The 17,386-nt window shown below is 43.1% G+C and overlaps 1 protein-coding gene and 1 long non-coding RNA gene across 4 annotated transcripts; one reads left to right on the top strand and one right to left on the bottom strand.

The window, feature by feature from the left end:
* Positions 1–8,618: 8,618 nt before the first annotated feature.
* Positions 8,619–13,190, bottom strand: LOC129592553 (uncharacterized). 2 transcript variants are annotated; one of them, XM_055488617.1, is made up of 7 exons: positions 13,061–13,190; positions 10,699–10,841; positions 10,599–10,620; positions 10,259–10,516; positions 10,002–10,147; positions 9,029–9,322; positions 8,619–8,929 (listed from the first exon to the last, which is right to left on the bottom strand). In XM_055488617.1, the coding sequence occupies exons 1-5, from the start codon at positions 13,116–13,118 to the stop codon at positions 10,104–10,106; spliced, it is 525 nt and encodes a 174-aa protein (XP_055344592.1). In that variant the 5' UTR covers positions 13,119–13,190; the 3' UTR covers positions 8,619–8,929; positions 9,029–9,322; positions 10,002–10,103. The 2 variants fall into 2 exon arrangements, with proteins under 2 accessions (XP_055344592.1, XP_055344591.1); XM_055488616.1 differs by lacking the exons at positions 10,002–10,147; positions 10,259–10,516; positions 10,599–10,620.
* A 238-nt stretch (positions 13,191–13,428) lies between these two features.
* Positions 13,429–14,773, top strand: LOC129592576 (uncharacterized). 2 transcript variants are annotated; one of them, XR_008690996.1, is made up of 3 exons: positions 13,429–13,560; positions 13,853–14,078; positions 14,226–14,773. It is a non-coding gene; the product is annotated as an uncharacterized LOC129592576 (long non-coding RNA). The 2 variants fall into 2 exon arrangements; XR_008690995.1 differs by having other exon boundaries at positions 13,853–13,996.
* Positions 14,774–17,386: the final 2,613 nt, after the last annotated feature.

Below are 17,386 nucleotides of genomic sequence, written 5' to 3' on the forward strand. Positions count from 1 at the left end.
GGGAAGGTTTTTTTGCCATGCTTTGTAAAGCACCATGAAATATCTGGCGCGTCGTAAATTCAATGTGCATCAAGACATTTGCCGCCCGAATTTGTTACTGCGACTGAAAATTCATTGATTCAGCGCACATTACTATTATCGCATCAAGGTTGCAGCGGTTAGTTGGCAGTAACAGGTTTTAGTGCTTTTTCTGGGTTCATTATGCATTTTCTGCGTAGCTTGTCCATGTATTGATTGGGACGGAAGACGTAAGGAACTCGCAACTAACAACTATTTTTCTGACTCTTCATAAACAGACACAACAGCAAAATTGTGAATTTTTATCCTATGATCCCATGAAAATAGTGAGCTGCCAACCGAGTGAGCTTCCCAAATCCGTTCCCAGTATTGTACACCCCCCTGCCTTGCTTTAATGCATATAATATAGCACTATCTTCTGGAGGTAAAAAATCCCGCCAGTTTTTTGGGAAGCAATAGTGGGTTCCCACGCGCTTTGGTACATGGGAGCGCACCACCGCCGTTTGTGGGCTGTTTGCAAATTTAGGAACAAGCGTACCCTGACATACCGTAAGTGTAGCATACTCCCTCGGGGCACAGTTGTGTTTTCATTTCCCAGTGGAATGATGTCCATCCTCGACCAAGTCCACATACTGGACCATCCGCGGCACCTTCACAGGAATAGCAAACGATGGCGCCGCCATCTGGTGGAGCAATACGATGCAATGTCACCATAAAAGTTTAAAAGCAGACACCTGGTAGAACGTTATGATTTACACAAATTTTGAACAGCCACTTTGTCAACCCAGGCGCATGACTCCCTTCTGCACATCGTACGCAGTTGGTTGTCACGAATGAGTTACAAGAGTCGATCAGCATGTAAAAACTTTTCCGTAATTTCCATCGCATCAACACAGCGACAAAAAAATATAAATTCACGGGTACATGTAACGCCAAACTGCATACTACGCCACGCCACGCGGCACCGTTTACGCTCTAAATGAATTTAAGATGGCGGCGCGGCGGATACATGCCATACATTTACATACTTCGTAGTCTACACTCTACAGTAAAGGTGCATACTACATATGCGTATGCAGCCCTGTTAAAAAATTTTTCACTGACCTCCACTCCTCCAGTAGCTGTGAGACCGACGAGAAAGAAAGTGCAAATATAACCTAAGTTTTCCATGACCCAAAATAATATGAACTAAACAGTTGTTACATTGCAAAATACTCGAAAACTTGGAAGCCTTTTGCAAACACAAAAAGAGCTGTATTATGAAAACCGAGGATACTGTTGAAACCGCTGTGCCTTTCCGGTGTTGTACAATATGTACCCAAAAGTACATTGATGTTTTTTTGAGTTTGCCCAAGGCTGAAGAAACTCAGAAAGTGACAAGAAAGTGACGCGGAAGAAACACACACTCTATTGTGTTCAGAAACATCTCACGTATAAAGAAAGCCTCTTATTGATAACAAAACCCGGATTTTGACGGCAAATATTGCTGAACGGTGAACCTAAACAATAACTTCGTATATAAATATCACCAGACTTCAACGGTAACGGATATAACTTTCGTAAAGGCTTCCCGATCAGAAAAAAGCAGAACATTTTGATAGAATATCATAATCAGTCAATGATACCATAGGTTGGCAACTTGGCACAGGGTTCTGTTTTCGACGTGCACATCAAAACCGCAAAAAAATTAAAGCATTGCGCGGCGTCGATTTATGTACTCGTATATTACTGCTAAACATAAACATGGAAATAAAAGAGGGATTGCTAACTTGAAATTGCTATCAAAAATGGTGTCTGCACAATACTATCGTGAAATGGAATCATTTTTTGTGTGGTATATTTTTACGCTTATTCAGTTTTCGCTAGCTCTGAAAGTCAATTGCTCGATTTCCGGTTGAGCAGGTTGTTGCACCTAGACCAAAATGCGACATCACGATACGGGGCATTCAAACTATCTTTTGCAATTCTAACTGCACAATATCTGCCGTTTTAACATTTTTCACAACTCGATATTCTGACTTCATTATTATTCTTCTGCCGGCTTCATCCCTGGGGCAGTGTCCGGCACGCGGGATGGTGAGCGCGACACTGGTACAAGCGCTCCATCATCATTGGGAATAGCCCACACACTAGGCAGATCGGCACTCCTCATCCTAGCATGGACCTCGTGCAGCACCGTGGTGTTGCTCAATAGCGCCTCCGATACTCGACGGACGAGGTATGTGATTACACGAATGGGTTTGCCAATGGATGTTGTCGCAGAGGAGTGCGGCCGGTCTCTCTGCATTTCCAGGGAAACAGTTTCACCTAGAATGGGCCTCCACTGAGGAAGAATCTGTTTTTTAAGAACTTGTGCCGTTTCACCTTTGGAACTGACTTCAAGGACGATGACATCCTGGATAACAAATTGTTCCCCGCTTTGCTTGACGGAATTTTCGGCAGTACCTTTAAATTACACATTAGAACTCCGTCAGGCACACAACCGAAACTTTGAATGGGTATGAATGCGTTGATTGCACAAAGAGATGGAGTAACTGAAACAAACCTCAAGTTGTGGCGAAACCGACGAAAATTAAGAAAAACAATATAATGGCTAAATTTTTCATGTTGTGCCGCAAGATAGAATAAAATAAATTCAAGTTGTGACACGAGTTAAAGAGCTAACGCTGCAGTGATTATAATGTGGAAACCGAAGCTCTCGAAATTGTAACGTATTTCTAGTTTGGCAGTTTGTCCACGTATAGCAGCATGCACAAGCAGAAATCTTTCGCCACAGGCATTATTATTATTTTGTTAACACGTATTAATTGTGACGTATTATAAATCCACGCCATTCCGTGATTCACTGAGTGATATCATACGAAAAGTACAGTCAAACTTTGCAGCGACTTTGATATGATTTACTGTACTAGTCAACAGTATACTGATTGTTTTGTTGATTGCTATTATTTTTGCTTCTGCTGCACTCTTGAACTTGGTTTGAACCCGGAGAAATTAGGTACCTCTCGGTAAACAAGAACGTATTTGTGATTAACCAAAAATGGCGTTACCCATCCAACGAATTTGAACGCCATAAGGGCATGGTCCCCTGAAAGTGCGATAAAGCCAGCTTTTTCCATAAACAAATTAAAAATAGTTTTCCTAAGTCACTAAAGTTTTTTAAAATTAAGTACGGTTTTATCGCATTAAGCGGAGTATGCGGCAAGCCGATGGTATTGTAAAAATACCCTTTTTAAAGTTAACGAAGAGTGTTGAAACTGGAAGCATGGACCAGATCTACTACCTGTACTTTCGAGTGGGTGTGTTGTGGGGTAAAATTTCTTTCCAGGAATTCATTGTAGATCGAATCGTAAGAGCATCCGAAGCGAAGCCGAAGATGACTTGTGTCCATTAATAAAAGAAGAGAACACTACGTTAGAGAATTCAGAAAGCGGCTTCCAGCGATAAATGCATACCCTGAACAGCTATCGAGATTAAATTGGCCGATGGTTTATCTGATACGGTAACTTTTAAGGCCAGCCAGTCGCGCTAGGTTTATTGGACTTTTCCTGAATCAGTTCTTACTGCTCTGGTATTACCAGAAAAATCGAAAATGGTTAAATTTGAAGACTGCTTAAATTTGTATACTTTGTAAATTTGTATTTGCTTAAATTTGTATAGATATGCAGACGACCAGTCCTGTTGCACTGCATCCGGTCCACTTCCTGTTATTCTTTTCTTTTTGTTTCGTTCCTTGATGTCATTCAATAATTGCAGCTTTTCCGTGTCTAATTATAAACGGGAATCGATCCTGCATTGCATTCGGGCCCGTTGTTGCAGTACTGTACCGCGCCGTTCTGCATTGTCAGTTTGGGTGCATAGAAGAAACGCATTTCATTGAACAACCGGCCGGCTGTAGTATTTACCGGCAGCAACCGATTATGCTCATCACAAGGAAAGGTCGGGCTACCGAAACCCGGAATCATGTTGCAAAAGACCCCACCGCAGCCGCGCATGACGAACGGTAAGGAGCCAGCTTCCACCTATATCAGCGATACAGTACAAATTGACAGCCTAAAATGATTCAAACGGTTTCACGGATTATGAGCGAATATTGCAAAAAATTAAATAGCTGATTGATGCAGAAGTCGCAGCTGTTTTTGTAAAAACTGAGCGCACTTGATCCGTTGAGCGATTTGCAAAATAAACGTTCTGAATACGTTTATTGATGGAATTAAGCAAATTTTTCTTTGAGTGTGTGAAACAGGAGTTTGAAGAGGTAGAACAGCATTAGCATATCACCGTTCAAAAGATGTTCCTTCGTCCAGCTTTACGCTTAGTCGTACCTTGACGTATGTAAAGCAGTATCCCGCGTTACACGCTACCCGTTGCGCTCGGGGATCGACGGAACCTTGTAGGCCACATTCTTCCGCAACCAAACTCAAACACTTGGATGCAGCTGGTTACAGACGGCACGCTGTCCGCTGAAACGTGAGATACCGATCGTTCGGAATTTTATTGCAAAGCGTACTTATGTGCGTTATTGCGTAAGATAGCGCCGCAACGAGCTTAGCGGAAACAGGGAACGTGAGGAGTCGCGTCTTATATATTGCGCCTTCTAGTTTCAGCAGAAATTTTTACCATCTACCTGAAATGTCACTGGCAACTGCTGCTACCGCTGCCGTTTCGTTATTCGCCGGCTGATTGGTCGATGGCACTCTTGTAGCATTTCCGATGCTCTTTGATCCGGAAGCCGGTGCCGGCAAAGCCATCGGGAGCATGGGCGCGTGCGACGCCGGCGTCGCCGTGCCCATAGTAAGTTCATCCAGTTGAGCCATTTTATTGGTGAACAGTACAACACCAGTAAAAATTTCTTCTGTCGCTGGTAGCTGCCCATGACCGGGCTCTCCTTCTCTTCACATTCGTACCTTGACCAGTGCCGCCCTAAAATATAACATTTTAAAAATATCATTGAAAAGGAACAAGGAGTAATCTGCGAAGTGCAAACGAGATCAAACAGAGTCGGCTTCTAATAACTGACAGTGACCACTGCTATTACATACATAATTTGCCTAGCTGAGCACCCAGTGGTTGTTATGTGATCAGGAGTTCCCCAGGTAACCTGCGATCTCGAGAAGGGGCAGTGATAAATTAATAAAACTATGTAATCGGTGAAAAAGGCCGTTCCGAAAGAAGAGCAAATTAGGGTAAGCTAGAAAACTGAAGATATTATGTGTTTGCGCCTTTGAGAGCAACCTACCAAATCTTACGCCGCAGAGCTACCCTTCTTGAAAAATAAAATCTTGCGCCCGGAGCCCGCCCGGTGTGTCTGGGTGCAAACAAATTTAAAACTCTTTTATCGATTTGCTTCTGGCGTTACGGTAAAAGTTTTTTTTCGCACGCTGCCGTAACGCAACACATGGCGCGAGACGGAGCGCCCCTCCTCTCCAGAAGCCCAAAGACCAGAGTCTGGTCATGTTAATTATTGTTAACAGAATAATGTTAATTATTCTGCAGTGTCCATGTCTTTCGTAGCCCGTTTCTTTCTTGCATACACTTTTGCTCTTCTTTTCGGAACGGGCTTGCATAAGTACCGCCTCACCATCACGAGAGTGTAGCAGATGCCCTCGGGACAGATGGCGCCGGTACCCTTGTCCAGATTGGATGGCGTCCAGCCTTTGTACTAACCACAGGAAGTTCCGGCTGTGCCGGGTTGCTCCATCGTTCCGTTGCAGTTGTAACATGCAATGACTGCAGCCCACAGTCCTAGTCGTGTTCAACGTTCTGATAAAAACATCCAAGTATTTTACTGTATATCCATGTGCTGATGAGCAATTTAATTAAAGAGTGAATTTGCGGGATACGTTGTATAAATCGAATATAATTGACACAAGTGGCTTAATTCATGGTTGCCCTGTCCATTCGATCATGTCGGTACTGCAGTGTGATTGGTGAAAAAAAATTAATAAGCAATAGGAATTTGCTGTAGGCACCCCCTATAGGTACCTACAGGCACCCTTAAGTGGTATCGGGTGCATTATCATTTAAGTGATTCACCATACCACTTAAATGATTCTCGATATCATTGAAGGGATATCGAGAAGAAACGCATCAAATATTTGGTGACAGAAGGTCCGATTGCCTGGGAAAGGCACACCAAAGGCCTCTACAAGAAAACTGAATACCAATGCGTCCGAAAGAAAACGAAAAAAGAGGTGCAGGCATTACTTAATTCAAAGGCGATGCCTCTAGAAAACGAAGCGGAAAGGGGTGCATTTAGCCTCACCCTAAATAAGTGTAAAATGCCTTTTCAGATAATTATACCAGGAAGATGGCGTTCCTACTTACGTGATTATATAAGTGCAGAAAATTAAAGTATTGCGCTTGGCAACATAATAATGGTAATTCATACACCTAAGATTATTCGTGTCTATGTGGAGACACAATTTCAATGAAGCAACGAGATTTTTTGAGACATTTAATGAATAAATTTGTCATCAGAATTTCCTTTTATCGCAGTGCACATGCCTCACAAACTTTAATATAGCCATTGCATCATCTGGTCGTTGATGATTCTGACAGGGCGAACTGTCTTTAGTTTTGAATGTTATTTTCTTTAATTTTCTAATTAGTTTGAGTTAAGCAATTAGTGCAGACAAACCTGAACCCGCGGCACCATACAAAAGTAATGCAGTCCACAACCATGCCATTGCAAAAATAAGTATACTTAAAAGTTCAGAATTTAAATTGTACATACTGGGAATGCAGTTTAGGCAGCTACGATGAAACAACCGTAAGATACCAACGTTTACGAAATATGCAGTCGATTGCATAATAATTATTACTTTTAACGGCGCTGCGCTGCCCCTAATGGCTTTGTAAAGCGAGAACATAATGTTCCTCTAATGCAACAGCCGCTTGCAACTGTCGTATAAATTTCTGGGTAGTCGTCTTTCAGGTTTTTTTTTAGTATGCCAATATGGTGTTAGCAAAGCTGCTGTTAATTTAATAGATAACTGTTTGACTGGATTGCGACTGCTTCCGGCACGTCAAAGACACGCAAGTGGCATTTTACAGTAGCAAGTGTTTACTGTAGCAAGTCTTTCTGTGAAACGGACGCGCTTGCTGTGATTCAAGATGATAAACCGCAAGATAACAAGCTGTTGTGATTCTTTCTCGCAGTTATTCGATACCGCACCATCTACGAGTATCATCGAATATCCCTCAAAACATGGGGCATTGCCAATAATACTGCGATAATTTATGAGCCTCTTCCAAGTAACCCTGAACACATACTCGTACCGTTAACTAATCATCACTCCACTGAGATTTCCGTGGGTCGCTCAGTAGTGCGTTTGTAATTTTGCAGCATGCATTGCGGAACGGTGCTCTGATGGCGCAGATCGATTTCATCGGGTAATTCGATATTACAAGACCTCCTTGTCCATAGTTACTTAGCGATCTCCCAGTTCTCACTTGGTGAGCATTCCGGGGAAACTCGCTAACACAATGTCTAAGTTGAATTGATTGAGATTGGAGTGCTTTGCACAGGAGTGGTATGCCGGTGGTTGTCAAGTATCTGCTTCTAACACCGCCTGCAATGCGACCTCAACGCCCTCTCACACCGCCATCATCACCCCCAAATTGACCACCAGTTTGTCACAAACGATCTCAGAACAAGGCAACAAAACCGGCCAAGTCGAAGGGCCAGCCAAATAAGCTGACTGATTACCGCCTCTTCATCGCTTGATCATCCCGCTTCGTTCACTGCTACTCCGGTCCGCTGGGAATCTCATTTGAATCAAAATGCACGGATCAACGTTTCGAATACCACAACACCCAGTCCATTTGGTAGTCTCTGTCATGAACACCCAGTTAAACCTGATAACCAGCAAATCTTAACCTTGTCTTGGCACCAGGCACGCACTTCCCGCCAAGTTGTAAACAAAAAACCAAAGCACAGTCCATCTTGACTGTTAGTTCGTTTTTAATTTTCTTCGTGGATAAACCTTAATGTGAAGCACCGTTATGTTGTTTCTAATTGACTTGGTTATTGTATCACGATTATTTGGTAGAAAAGCACCACGACTATTTTACAATTATTCGCGCCTGATTTTGCGGCACATAATTGTGTACAATGCAACAATCTGTTGCAAGTAACACATAATTCAGAATAAGTACTTTTCAACACTATGGAATCTTTTAAGAAAAAGCGCACCACTAAAGGAAACCTGTTCAAAGAACAAGGCACGAACACAACAGAATTCACTATAACACTTCTGTGCCTGGTTACTGATTCGTTCTAAAAAAATCCCCGGATACCATTTCCAGCGATATTTTTCACCCATATCTAAATCTAGAAATACTGAAAAAGGTACTTTCCAGGGAATCGCTTGTAGACCATAAGAGCCTTTGAGGCGAAGCAAAGATGACCTGTACGTAGCAAAGATGTGCAGTAATTAAAAAAATGGCTAAAAACCGATTTGCCGCGGTAAGCGAACACCCTGAACAGCTATCAAAATTATTTTAGCTGATAGATCACCTGATCAAGTACTGCATGATCCTGTAGTGTTATGGGATAAGTACTGAATACACACAAAGTCGAATCATTTGCAGTGAAAGTTTTGTTTCAAATGTTACCAACTTGACGCTCTTGCACAACAATGCTTGCGCAAAACATAAAATAGTTTGTAATGTTTCCGAGGTTTATTTACGAAAGGTCACGCTTGCATCCACTTATTGACATAGGGTCTCCGGCTTAGCTATCAGGACAGCCGACGCGACTCTTGACAAATTCCGCTTCACCCAGCACACCATCGCCATTTGTATCCATCATGCGGAACAGCTGCTTAACTCGACTTCCTGCCGCTGCAGGATTTTGTGCCGTTGCCACTTTTGGTGACTGCAGCTGGTCCATGACTTCTTGCACCGTCTGCAAAACGTTCTCCATCGTAATTCGCCCAAACGTTAATCGCAGAACATTACATGATATTTCTGCCAGCATGTAAATTTGTTTAAAGCAGGAACATACTGGTGAACGATCCGGATGCCGCTTCGCTAAGGGAAAATTGCGAACCGACTGATAATTGCATTCATTTCCGGTTTTGCAGTACTGCACGGTCCCGGCCTGCATATGTCCAGTGGATCGATGCCGAGACGAGAAAGACCGAATGTGGTCAAAGGGGTCTCCCTGGTCGGGATCAAGTGGCGCAAGTTTGTCACTATCATCACAGACGCCGATTGAGTCCGCTGCGCCGGGAATATTTTTGCAGGACACTGGTCCACAACCACGCCATACTTTTGGAACGCTTCTATCGTTTTCCGTCTAAAACATTTAACGACAATGAGCTCCATAAAGAGAATTCAGAGATAACTATGCCACTGGCTGACCAATAATGAACGAGCTGACCAATAATAACAAAGATAGGTTTGATTTTCTAGAAGCATTTCCGGTTAATTAAAGATTTAGGCGTCTGCCAAACGCGCAATTTATCCATGTTGCGTTAACAAATGTTGAATGCCTTTGGGTGATCCAGTCGAATTCAGGAGGACGTCCGAACGAAAACACATTTCGTCAGACACTTTGCTGCTAATTTAGCCAAACAGTTCCAAGAAACCGTCCACCTGATTTTTTCGCCGAAAATGCCCGCTTTGAGTTGGCAAGATTTACGCCGAGTTTTTATTGACGAGTGGCCGGTTTAACGGCAAAAGCGTCCGAACAGTATATCCAGTTACAAAGGGCTCACCAGCGCCAACCTAAAGTGCTTTCCAAATTTTTACGGCTTATGGGTTGGACTTGCTGCTTTACAATCGCCGAACGGTTTTGCTGGCCTAACAACCAACCGTCTGGTAAACGCTTCATTCGTTCAGACGTCCTCCAGATTTGACTGGATTATCTGGAGTCGTTTCACGTTTGTTATTGCGCAGTTTGGCGTTCGCTTAAATCCGCTTAAATTGAATTAAAAGAAAAACGGGTCTGGATGTAACGTTTGTCGTTTACATACAAAAACATAGGTGTGACAATATTTCGATGCGCACGCATTGTCATCGGATCGGGCCCTGTCGTCAGTGGGTACCAGAATGCCGCATGAACCATTAACAGCACCTCAGCAATTGACGCAGAAGTGGGGCGTATATTCCTCAGTGGCTACTGCAATTTACATTAAACTTTAAAGTGATGTAATTCGTGAGACGAACTTTGCCGTAACTGACCATCTGCATCTGTTCGTACTATCTGTATGCCGAAAAAAGAAACACGTACGCTCGGCATTCACCGCGAAATGTGTGGCGGCTCTGTTGCAGCGGTCGGTGTCGCAGTACTGCAGGCGGCCAGTCCCATTCAGAACCTGACTGACCAAGGTATACAGCTGATTAAACGGCGGCCCAGAGGGGACTGGCACGCTTTTGTCATTCCAGAACCCTTCCCAGCGGTCGTCCGCGTCACATAGCACTGAAACATTGCCTCTATATGTCAGCAAGGAGCAAGGTTTTCGACCACAACCCCGTTTCACTCTAAGTTCTAAAAGGAATAGCGAGACATTTGAAGCCGTGACGTCAATTGCCGAGGGTTCTGTTGTGTGTTCCATAATATACCCACCCACCTTTGCGCACAAATATTTGGCTCTGCAAATACAAAAGTTTTTACGGGAGTTCCTTATCGCTAGTTGTCGGTGATTGCAGTATTCCTCTAAAACTACTTACATATTCGTTTGTATAGCAGAATCCATCCGGACAGGGCTTCGCAGTGCTTTCCAGATCGGACACATTCCAACCAGCACCCAATCCACATGCCATGCCGGCATGATTGTCACAATGGTAACAAGAGATGGTCGCTGCGCTCGATGCTGAATTTAGATAGAGCACCGTTTAAACAATGATTTGTTAGGTTGATTAATTCAGAAGTTTCTTTTTCCTTCAAGCAGTTGTATTTTAACATGGAATCCATTGCGAGAAATTATATTTGTCGCGGTGCAGTAGGCATCCTTTAGCACGCACCCGTTTTTAGGCTTCAAGACCGTACAGATGGATAAACCTTTTCGGCGATATACTGGTTTGTAAAATACCAACTTTTATAGCTACTTCGAAAATCTTTTGTGCACATTGGTTCTGTCTGTTTTCGGAGTGTATGGGTATGGGTTCATTAGAAAGCTCATAAATCGCGCTTTTTAATAGACAGAGTTTCAAAATCAACACTAATAGCATAATCGCCTTAGAAATTTTTCTGTTGTGTAAGCCCTAGAAAAATCTTAGCCAAGAACCAGATGGAACATCTTCAGGTCTGATGTTTTCAAATGGAACTAAAATTATTTTACACGCTGGGCTTATTCGAAAAAAATCTTGAATGAAAAGCTAGGAGGATACACATTTTTGAACATGGAACTAATTCTTCTTATCGAGAAAACCACTGAGCGTTGGAGTTCGAATGTCTGTATTAGAGCGCTAAATGCTTGCTTCACGCTCGCTCGCGGTAGTTTAACTTTCGCAAAATTTTTCTCAGCTCGCTCGTGCTAGCTCGTTTGCTCGCTCGCTCGGCTCGTTTCGGCATGTCTCACTGCTCAGATCGCTCGGCTCGTAAACCGAATCAGTTTTTCTGCTCATTTAACTCGGAAGCAAACTAATAAAAAATTATTGCATTTTTAATTTTTAAATTTTCATTCAGATAAAGTAGTCTTTACCAACGCAGGTATTTTTGTCATGTGGACATAGCAAGTATTGTCAGTTTTCATATCCTGAATGTATCCCATTTTATCGGTTTCGATAACTGAGATGCTCTACAGTCGCAACTCTGACTGGCAGACGCAAGGGTATTATTAATTTATACGGAAACAAACCCAGATCGGTGCATACCAACGGACAACAGCGTATCGAGATGGGGCAAAACTAATGGGTACTTTTTGCAGAGATTGTTCAAGGCCACGATTTTCGGTTAGGTATACATTGATCGATGCTGCAGAGTGACTAGTAGCGTCACCAAGTATGTGGCAGATTTTGCCGAGTAGTGCAGTTTTTCAAGGGCCGTAACAAAAGTACTGCTCAGCTCGCTCGCCCTCCCAGAGCGCCGCTCGCTCGGCTCACTCGTTGGTCAATAACCAACAACTCGGCTCGGCTCGTGAAAAAACTGACAATACAGACAGTGGTTCGCTCATTCGGCTCGTGAGCGGCGAGCGCTCGCGCAGGGCTCTAGTCTATATCGCAAAACCAAGAAAATCCAGTGTGTAGAATAATGTTTTCTTTCCAATGGTACCAAAAACGGCCAATTCCATTGCGGCAGTGGAATGCAATACGCGTAAAACTGTCCGAACTTTATTTCCAGTAAATCAGGGTTTTCGTGTTTTGGGAAATGGAATGGTCCGCTGCATCGGTGGACCAGTTTGAGCAGACAACCACGCTACCTGCAGGCTGCGTAAGGCGTTCATGAAATCGCCGCCTGCGCACGGCTGCAGCGGTACGCAGACACGCAGCCCGCGTGCGGTTGGGTATACTTCGATTGAAACTGTGATGGCAGCTACGTGAATCGAACCGTGCTGCTGCACCCCTGCGTCATTTTGGACCCGCGGTACCTTTTCGTTTTAGACAGATTTGGGTTTTTGTTCTGTTCTTTGCTTCTCAAAAGATCTCTCATTTTAAAGAGAATTTTTTTCTGTTCTAGAAAATATACTCGTAGTTACTGTAACTTCTGTGGGGATGAAGCAAGACCAGTCTATCGCCTTAATAAAACACAGCCGTCGTAAATATTGCCTGAAGCACTTTTTTACAGCTGCTAGTGCATTCAACAGCTGACGGCTTTGTCGAACTGAAAACTAAAAGTTTTCAGTTTTAGTTTCCTTTTATACTAGAAATCTGGTACAAAACTGTAGCGATGTCTGCCATGCTTTACGCACGTGATGATACTTCGGCAAAAACATCAAATTATCAAAGCATTTAAAAAGTAACGAAACACGTAAGCTTTACATAATCGATAGCTTTGTGGTCATTATGTATGGTAGTTTAAGCAATGTGGTTGAACAGGTTAACGGAAGAGTTAGAAATATGTGATAGATTTGACGGCTACTTCTATACATACCTGTAGCGGTAAGTGTGCCCAAGGAGAAGACGATTGCAATACTCCATAACTGCTCCATTTCTATGACCCTAATGGGAAAAAACGGTTTCTGGAGTTGTGAAAAGGAAAAGAAAAAAGCTTTAAAAGCCGTCTGTCGCATCATGTACTACTCCAGTGTATTGTATGTATGCTGTGCAGCAGGCAACTTTGGAAAATGCGGCCTTGTGTTCACTGTCAACGTTTCAAAATGCTAGATTCTGATGTACTGAGTGATAGCATCGCAAACGCGATCGACTGATAAAGGCAATAAACAAACGTCGTCCACTTTGTGGTTGCATACTGCATGACTTATAAAAGCCTAACTTATAAAAGCCTAACTGACTAAAAAGAGCTAAGCTCTTTTCATAATTTTCACAGCGCTGTACATAGACCATCCTCACTGGACAGATAGAAGCGCCACGAAAAATGAATCAGCTTCTTCTCATAATTCGTCGGGTAGTTTTCTCCGCCAGCTTTCATAGGTATCGAAAACGTCATCAAATTTTTCATAGATCTTTCCAGTTTTTATTAATAATTTAAGTGTTCAGCAACGATGCGCAAACCACCGCGTATTTAAGTTATGATGGAAGCATTACTAATGCTAGCAGGTTACCCTACCATTAGTTATTCTTTCTGGTGTGCCTAGTGGGTGTAGTAAGTGTCTCAAAATTTGTTTGCTGTACAGTAATGCAGTATTACGGCACCTGAATGATCGATAGCGATGACTAAAGTGTGACAGCAAAGACAACGGTTTATTCGTTCCTTTCCTTTCAGCAACCAACGCAGCAACTGTTCCGTGCTACCACTGTAAAAACCACGCCGGTATGGCCTTGTGGACAAACGACCGGCTGGAAGGTTTCCGATCTGGAGAACAGTGCAAAACACTGCCCGGACGGATTCTGCTACACCTATGAAGACGTAAGTTCCGTTCTCACATTGCCTAACGGCCTACTCCAGTACAAATATACCATCACCGACCAAGAGCCGACCAAGAGCTGTCGTAAGTCGTTTTGTTGCAGAGTGGAACATATGTGCAAAAAAGTGCGTGGCCTTATTTCTGTATTCCTTATAAAACAGAATATGGAGTAATTTTCTCGAAATTTGGAATCTGACCTTTTGTCCGTAACGCGCTTGTTATTCCCGGTAGAATTCCGAGTGAAACGGGGTTGTGGTCAGTTTCCCTGCAACGATTATTAAGGAAATTTAAATGCTTCGGCACTATGTGACGTCGGCAGCGACGGCTTCTGGGCAGACAAGGAAATCCCTCTCCCGTTGGAACCGCCATTCAAGTGGCTGTACTCCTCATTGTCGGGGTGGTAGTCCTGAATCGGACCGGTCGCCTGCAATACTGCGATTCCGACCGCAGTAACAAGGCCGCCACGCATTTTGCGGTGGATGCTGAACATAAGACGGACGGCGGACATCTTATTGCTCCATTTTTATCAGGACAATGTTTTAGCTGCAAAATAAATAATAATCTTTTCGGCGGATTGCAGTATCCCCTGAAGCAGGTGCACCCTTATGCTGCGCCAACTGCAGCGGTCCGGTAAATGGATTTCCTGAAACCATTTCCCGTTTTTAACTGAAACGTTCACCAGATGTCTTGCGTCGAAATGTCGCAAAGGTTAAATGTCTCAAAGCAGTATGTCCCAAATCAAATGTCCCAGCGACTAGATGTCCCGCGGCGAGAAGTCGTGCGTCGAATTTGGGTGCGGCGAAATGTCACACTCCCCACATGTCCGGGTGCGACGTTACGTGCGCAAATTGTACAGCAAAAACTACAATGCGTCTTTCTAATTTTAAATCCGTTGCGTGCTATTGCTCGTAAGTCAAGAAACAGCAACCGAGACACCTATTTCTTCTGCTAGTGAGCTGTGTTTAAGAACTTTTATTTTCTTATGTTTCCTCATGTTGGTTATAGATGTGAAATCAGGTTAGGCGAATTCCAACGGGATGCCACAAGCCCATCGCTGATGCGGCAACGCAGATTGCAAGTACTTTAGCGGAAAATATCATGCTGATAATTGCGATGAAAGTGGCCAATGAAGACCTGGAAATGCCACTGATAAAGAACCGTTCAATGTCACTCGCGCGTTCTACGGTGTTATGAACGGCAAGAGAACAAGCATCACGGTTCAGTACTGTCGCAACGGTAATGGCTGTAACCAGGGGCCAATTGGCGATCTCCATTTCAAAGACCAGCTTTCAGGCGACCACGAACTAGTACGAGAAATCGGGCAAAGAATGCATGAGTGATTTTGTTCGCTAAAGTTATATTAATTTTTAATGTGGCGTCCTTTACAGACTATGCAACAGCTGCTACATGTATTTAACACAACGAGAAATATGGCGAGATTCCGGCTGTCACAGGCGCAGGCCTCCGCCAAGGATATGTTCGAAAGGATGGACAACAATGGCGATGGTCTGCTGAACCAACAGGAGTATCTGAATTGCAAATACAATCCAGAATTGATAGAACGCGAGGATGTAATCCACGTGTGCTGAAGGTTCCTTGGACCGTGGATAAACGGTAAAAGGTCAGGGTCGCCAATTACTGAAGTGCTCTACCGTCATGACAAACGTTTGCGGTTCGTCGATTTATGGGTCGCGAACGCAAACGCGAATCCTGTACAGATAGCATATCGCTGTCCTTTCTAATATTTCCTATAACACTTTTTTGTACAGCGACTGACGACACAACAAACTGAGTAGCATAACCAATTCAGTTCGCAATAGCCTGACGGTGTCTAATTATTGTGCTTTTAAGCATATGAATGTGCATTACACTGCCGAGACTATATGTTATTGCTTCATTTTGGTTTACAATAAATCGCAAATTCTCTTTGCGGCATTTGGTAACATTGGCGCAGAACGGTTTACAAAAACCGTTTATAATACACTAAGTCTGCAACTTATTCCGCTGGACGCAAATGCTTTACTGGTTTACTCCTTTAACTAGTAGACCCCGCGCAAATTGCGCGGAATAAGTTAGCGGCTGATGACTGCAAAAGCAAAACCTCTGGAAATTGACAATATTTATTTTCGTTGATAATGCCATGATCGTAATAAATACTTCCTTAACAGCAGTCACTGTTGACGAACAGCCAGTGCATCAAAGCGCTCGCGCGGTGGCACCGTTAAAAACATTTGAAAATAAATTCTTGACGTTGCCACTCCGTTCACTATTTTAATTGCTATTATTGTAAAACGGAAGCTACGAACCCCTACACAGAATGTCTCGCTTGTTGTTCCGCGAACTCCGCTCGTGTCGCGGTCCGGCGTCACCTGCCTGTGAAACTGTAAACTTTGGACAGACAACTTTACGTTTGAAACGCGAACGCTGTATAGCTCGCAAGAAGTTTCCATTCTTCCAAAAATTGAACATAACAAAAACAGTTTTTCTGCTGTTCCAGTTTTTGCTTGTACTCGTAACAATTTCCCCAGAGTCACTGTACATTATGTCATGAAACTGTTGCAGTAATTACACAAATTTCAGTAACGGGAATAGCTGTCAGATTACTGCGTGTAGTTTTTAACAGTACTTGTACTAACAAAGAATACAAAGATTTATAGGACTGACAACTGGGCACACTTTAAAGTTTAAACGTGTGCCTTTAACTTGTAGATGACTTTTACCTTCAAAAATTTAAACCCAAATTAATTCGAACTCGACTACAAACACAATTGCAACCGTACTTTTGTTACCGTTGTAAACCCGTTTCCCCGCCGTTGTAAACTCGGCAGGCTGCAGAGGCCCAAAAACCTGCGCGAGGCGGCAGCTACTTACTTAAGTGCGCTAATTTAACTGGTTTTTGACGTCCCGTAGACTTTCCATGTTAGAGTTTTGAATTTTTTCTCAAAACGTATTCCGTTTTTCTGAAATCTGACTGTTTTGTACAAATCTACACAATCAAGGCTATCGAACGGTACCTTGACATCTAAGATTGGTTGAACGTACCTATGAGTTAGACCCTGACAGACACAAATTTTGTGTACATTCTTATTCTTTTATTATAAAGGATTTACGGACAAGATCCGCGAGAATTGCAGCTCTTTCCGCTTAACTGCCATCATTGGGTTCGCGCTGTATAGATGGCTAATTCCATTTCCGTTAAACATACATTACTCGGCGTTCTTCTGAAATCAGTAAATATTACGCAAGTCGCAGAACGCTGCTAATAGCATCAAAGCATGCATTTGCTGGAAAGCAATATTGCCAATGTACTCATGCCTACAAGCACAGCGGAGATCGCAGTATAAACCATGAAGTATGAACGTGCGAAAATTTTCAAAGATGTGTGAATCAGC

This window comes from Paramacrobiotus metropolitanus, unplaced genomic scaffold, assembly GCF_019649055.1.
Source record: "Paramacrobiotus metropolitanus isolate TYO unplaced genomic scaffold, Prichtersi_v1.0 Parri_scaffold0000053, whole genome shotgun sequence".
Lineage (NCBI taxonomy): Eukaryota > Metazoa > Tardigrada > Eutardigrada > Parachela > Macrobiotidae > Paramacrobiotus > Paramacrobiotus metropolitanus.

Excerpts from the sequence above, each read along its gene's own strand:
- LOC129592553 (XM_055488616.1), bottom strand. The coding sequence starts at position 13,118 with ATGGAGCAGTTATGGAGTATTGCAATCGTCTTCTCCTTGGGCACACTT. Across the intron at positions 10,842-13,060 it reads GGGCACACTTACCGCTACAG|CATCGAGCGCAGCGACCATC; the intron begins GTATGTATAGAA and ends ATCTAAATTCAG. Across the intron at positions 9,323-10,698 it reads TCTGCTATACAAACGAATAT|ACGGAAAACGATAGAAGCGT; the intron begins GTAAGTAGTTTT and ends TAAATGTTTTAG.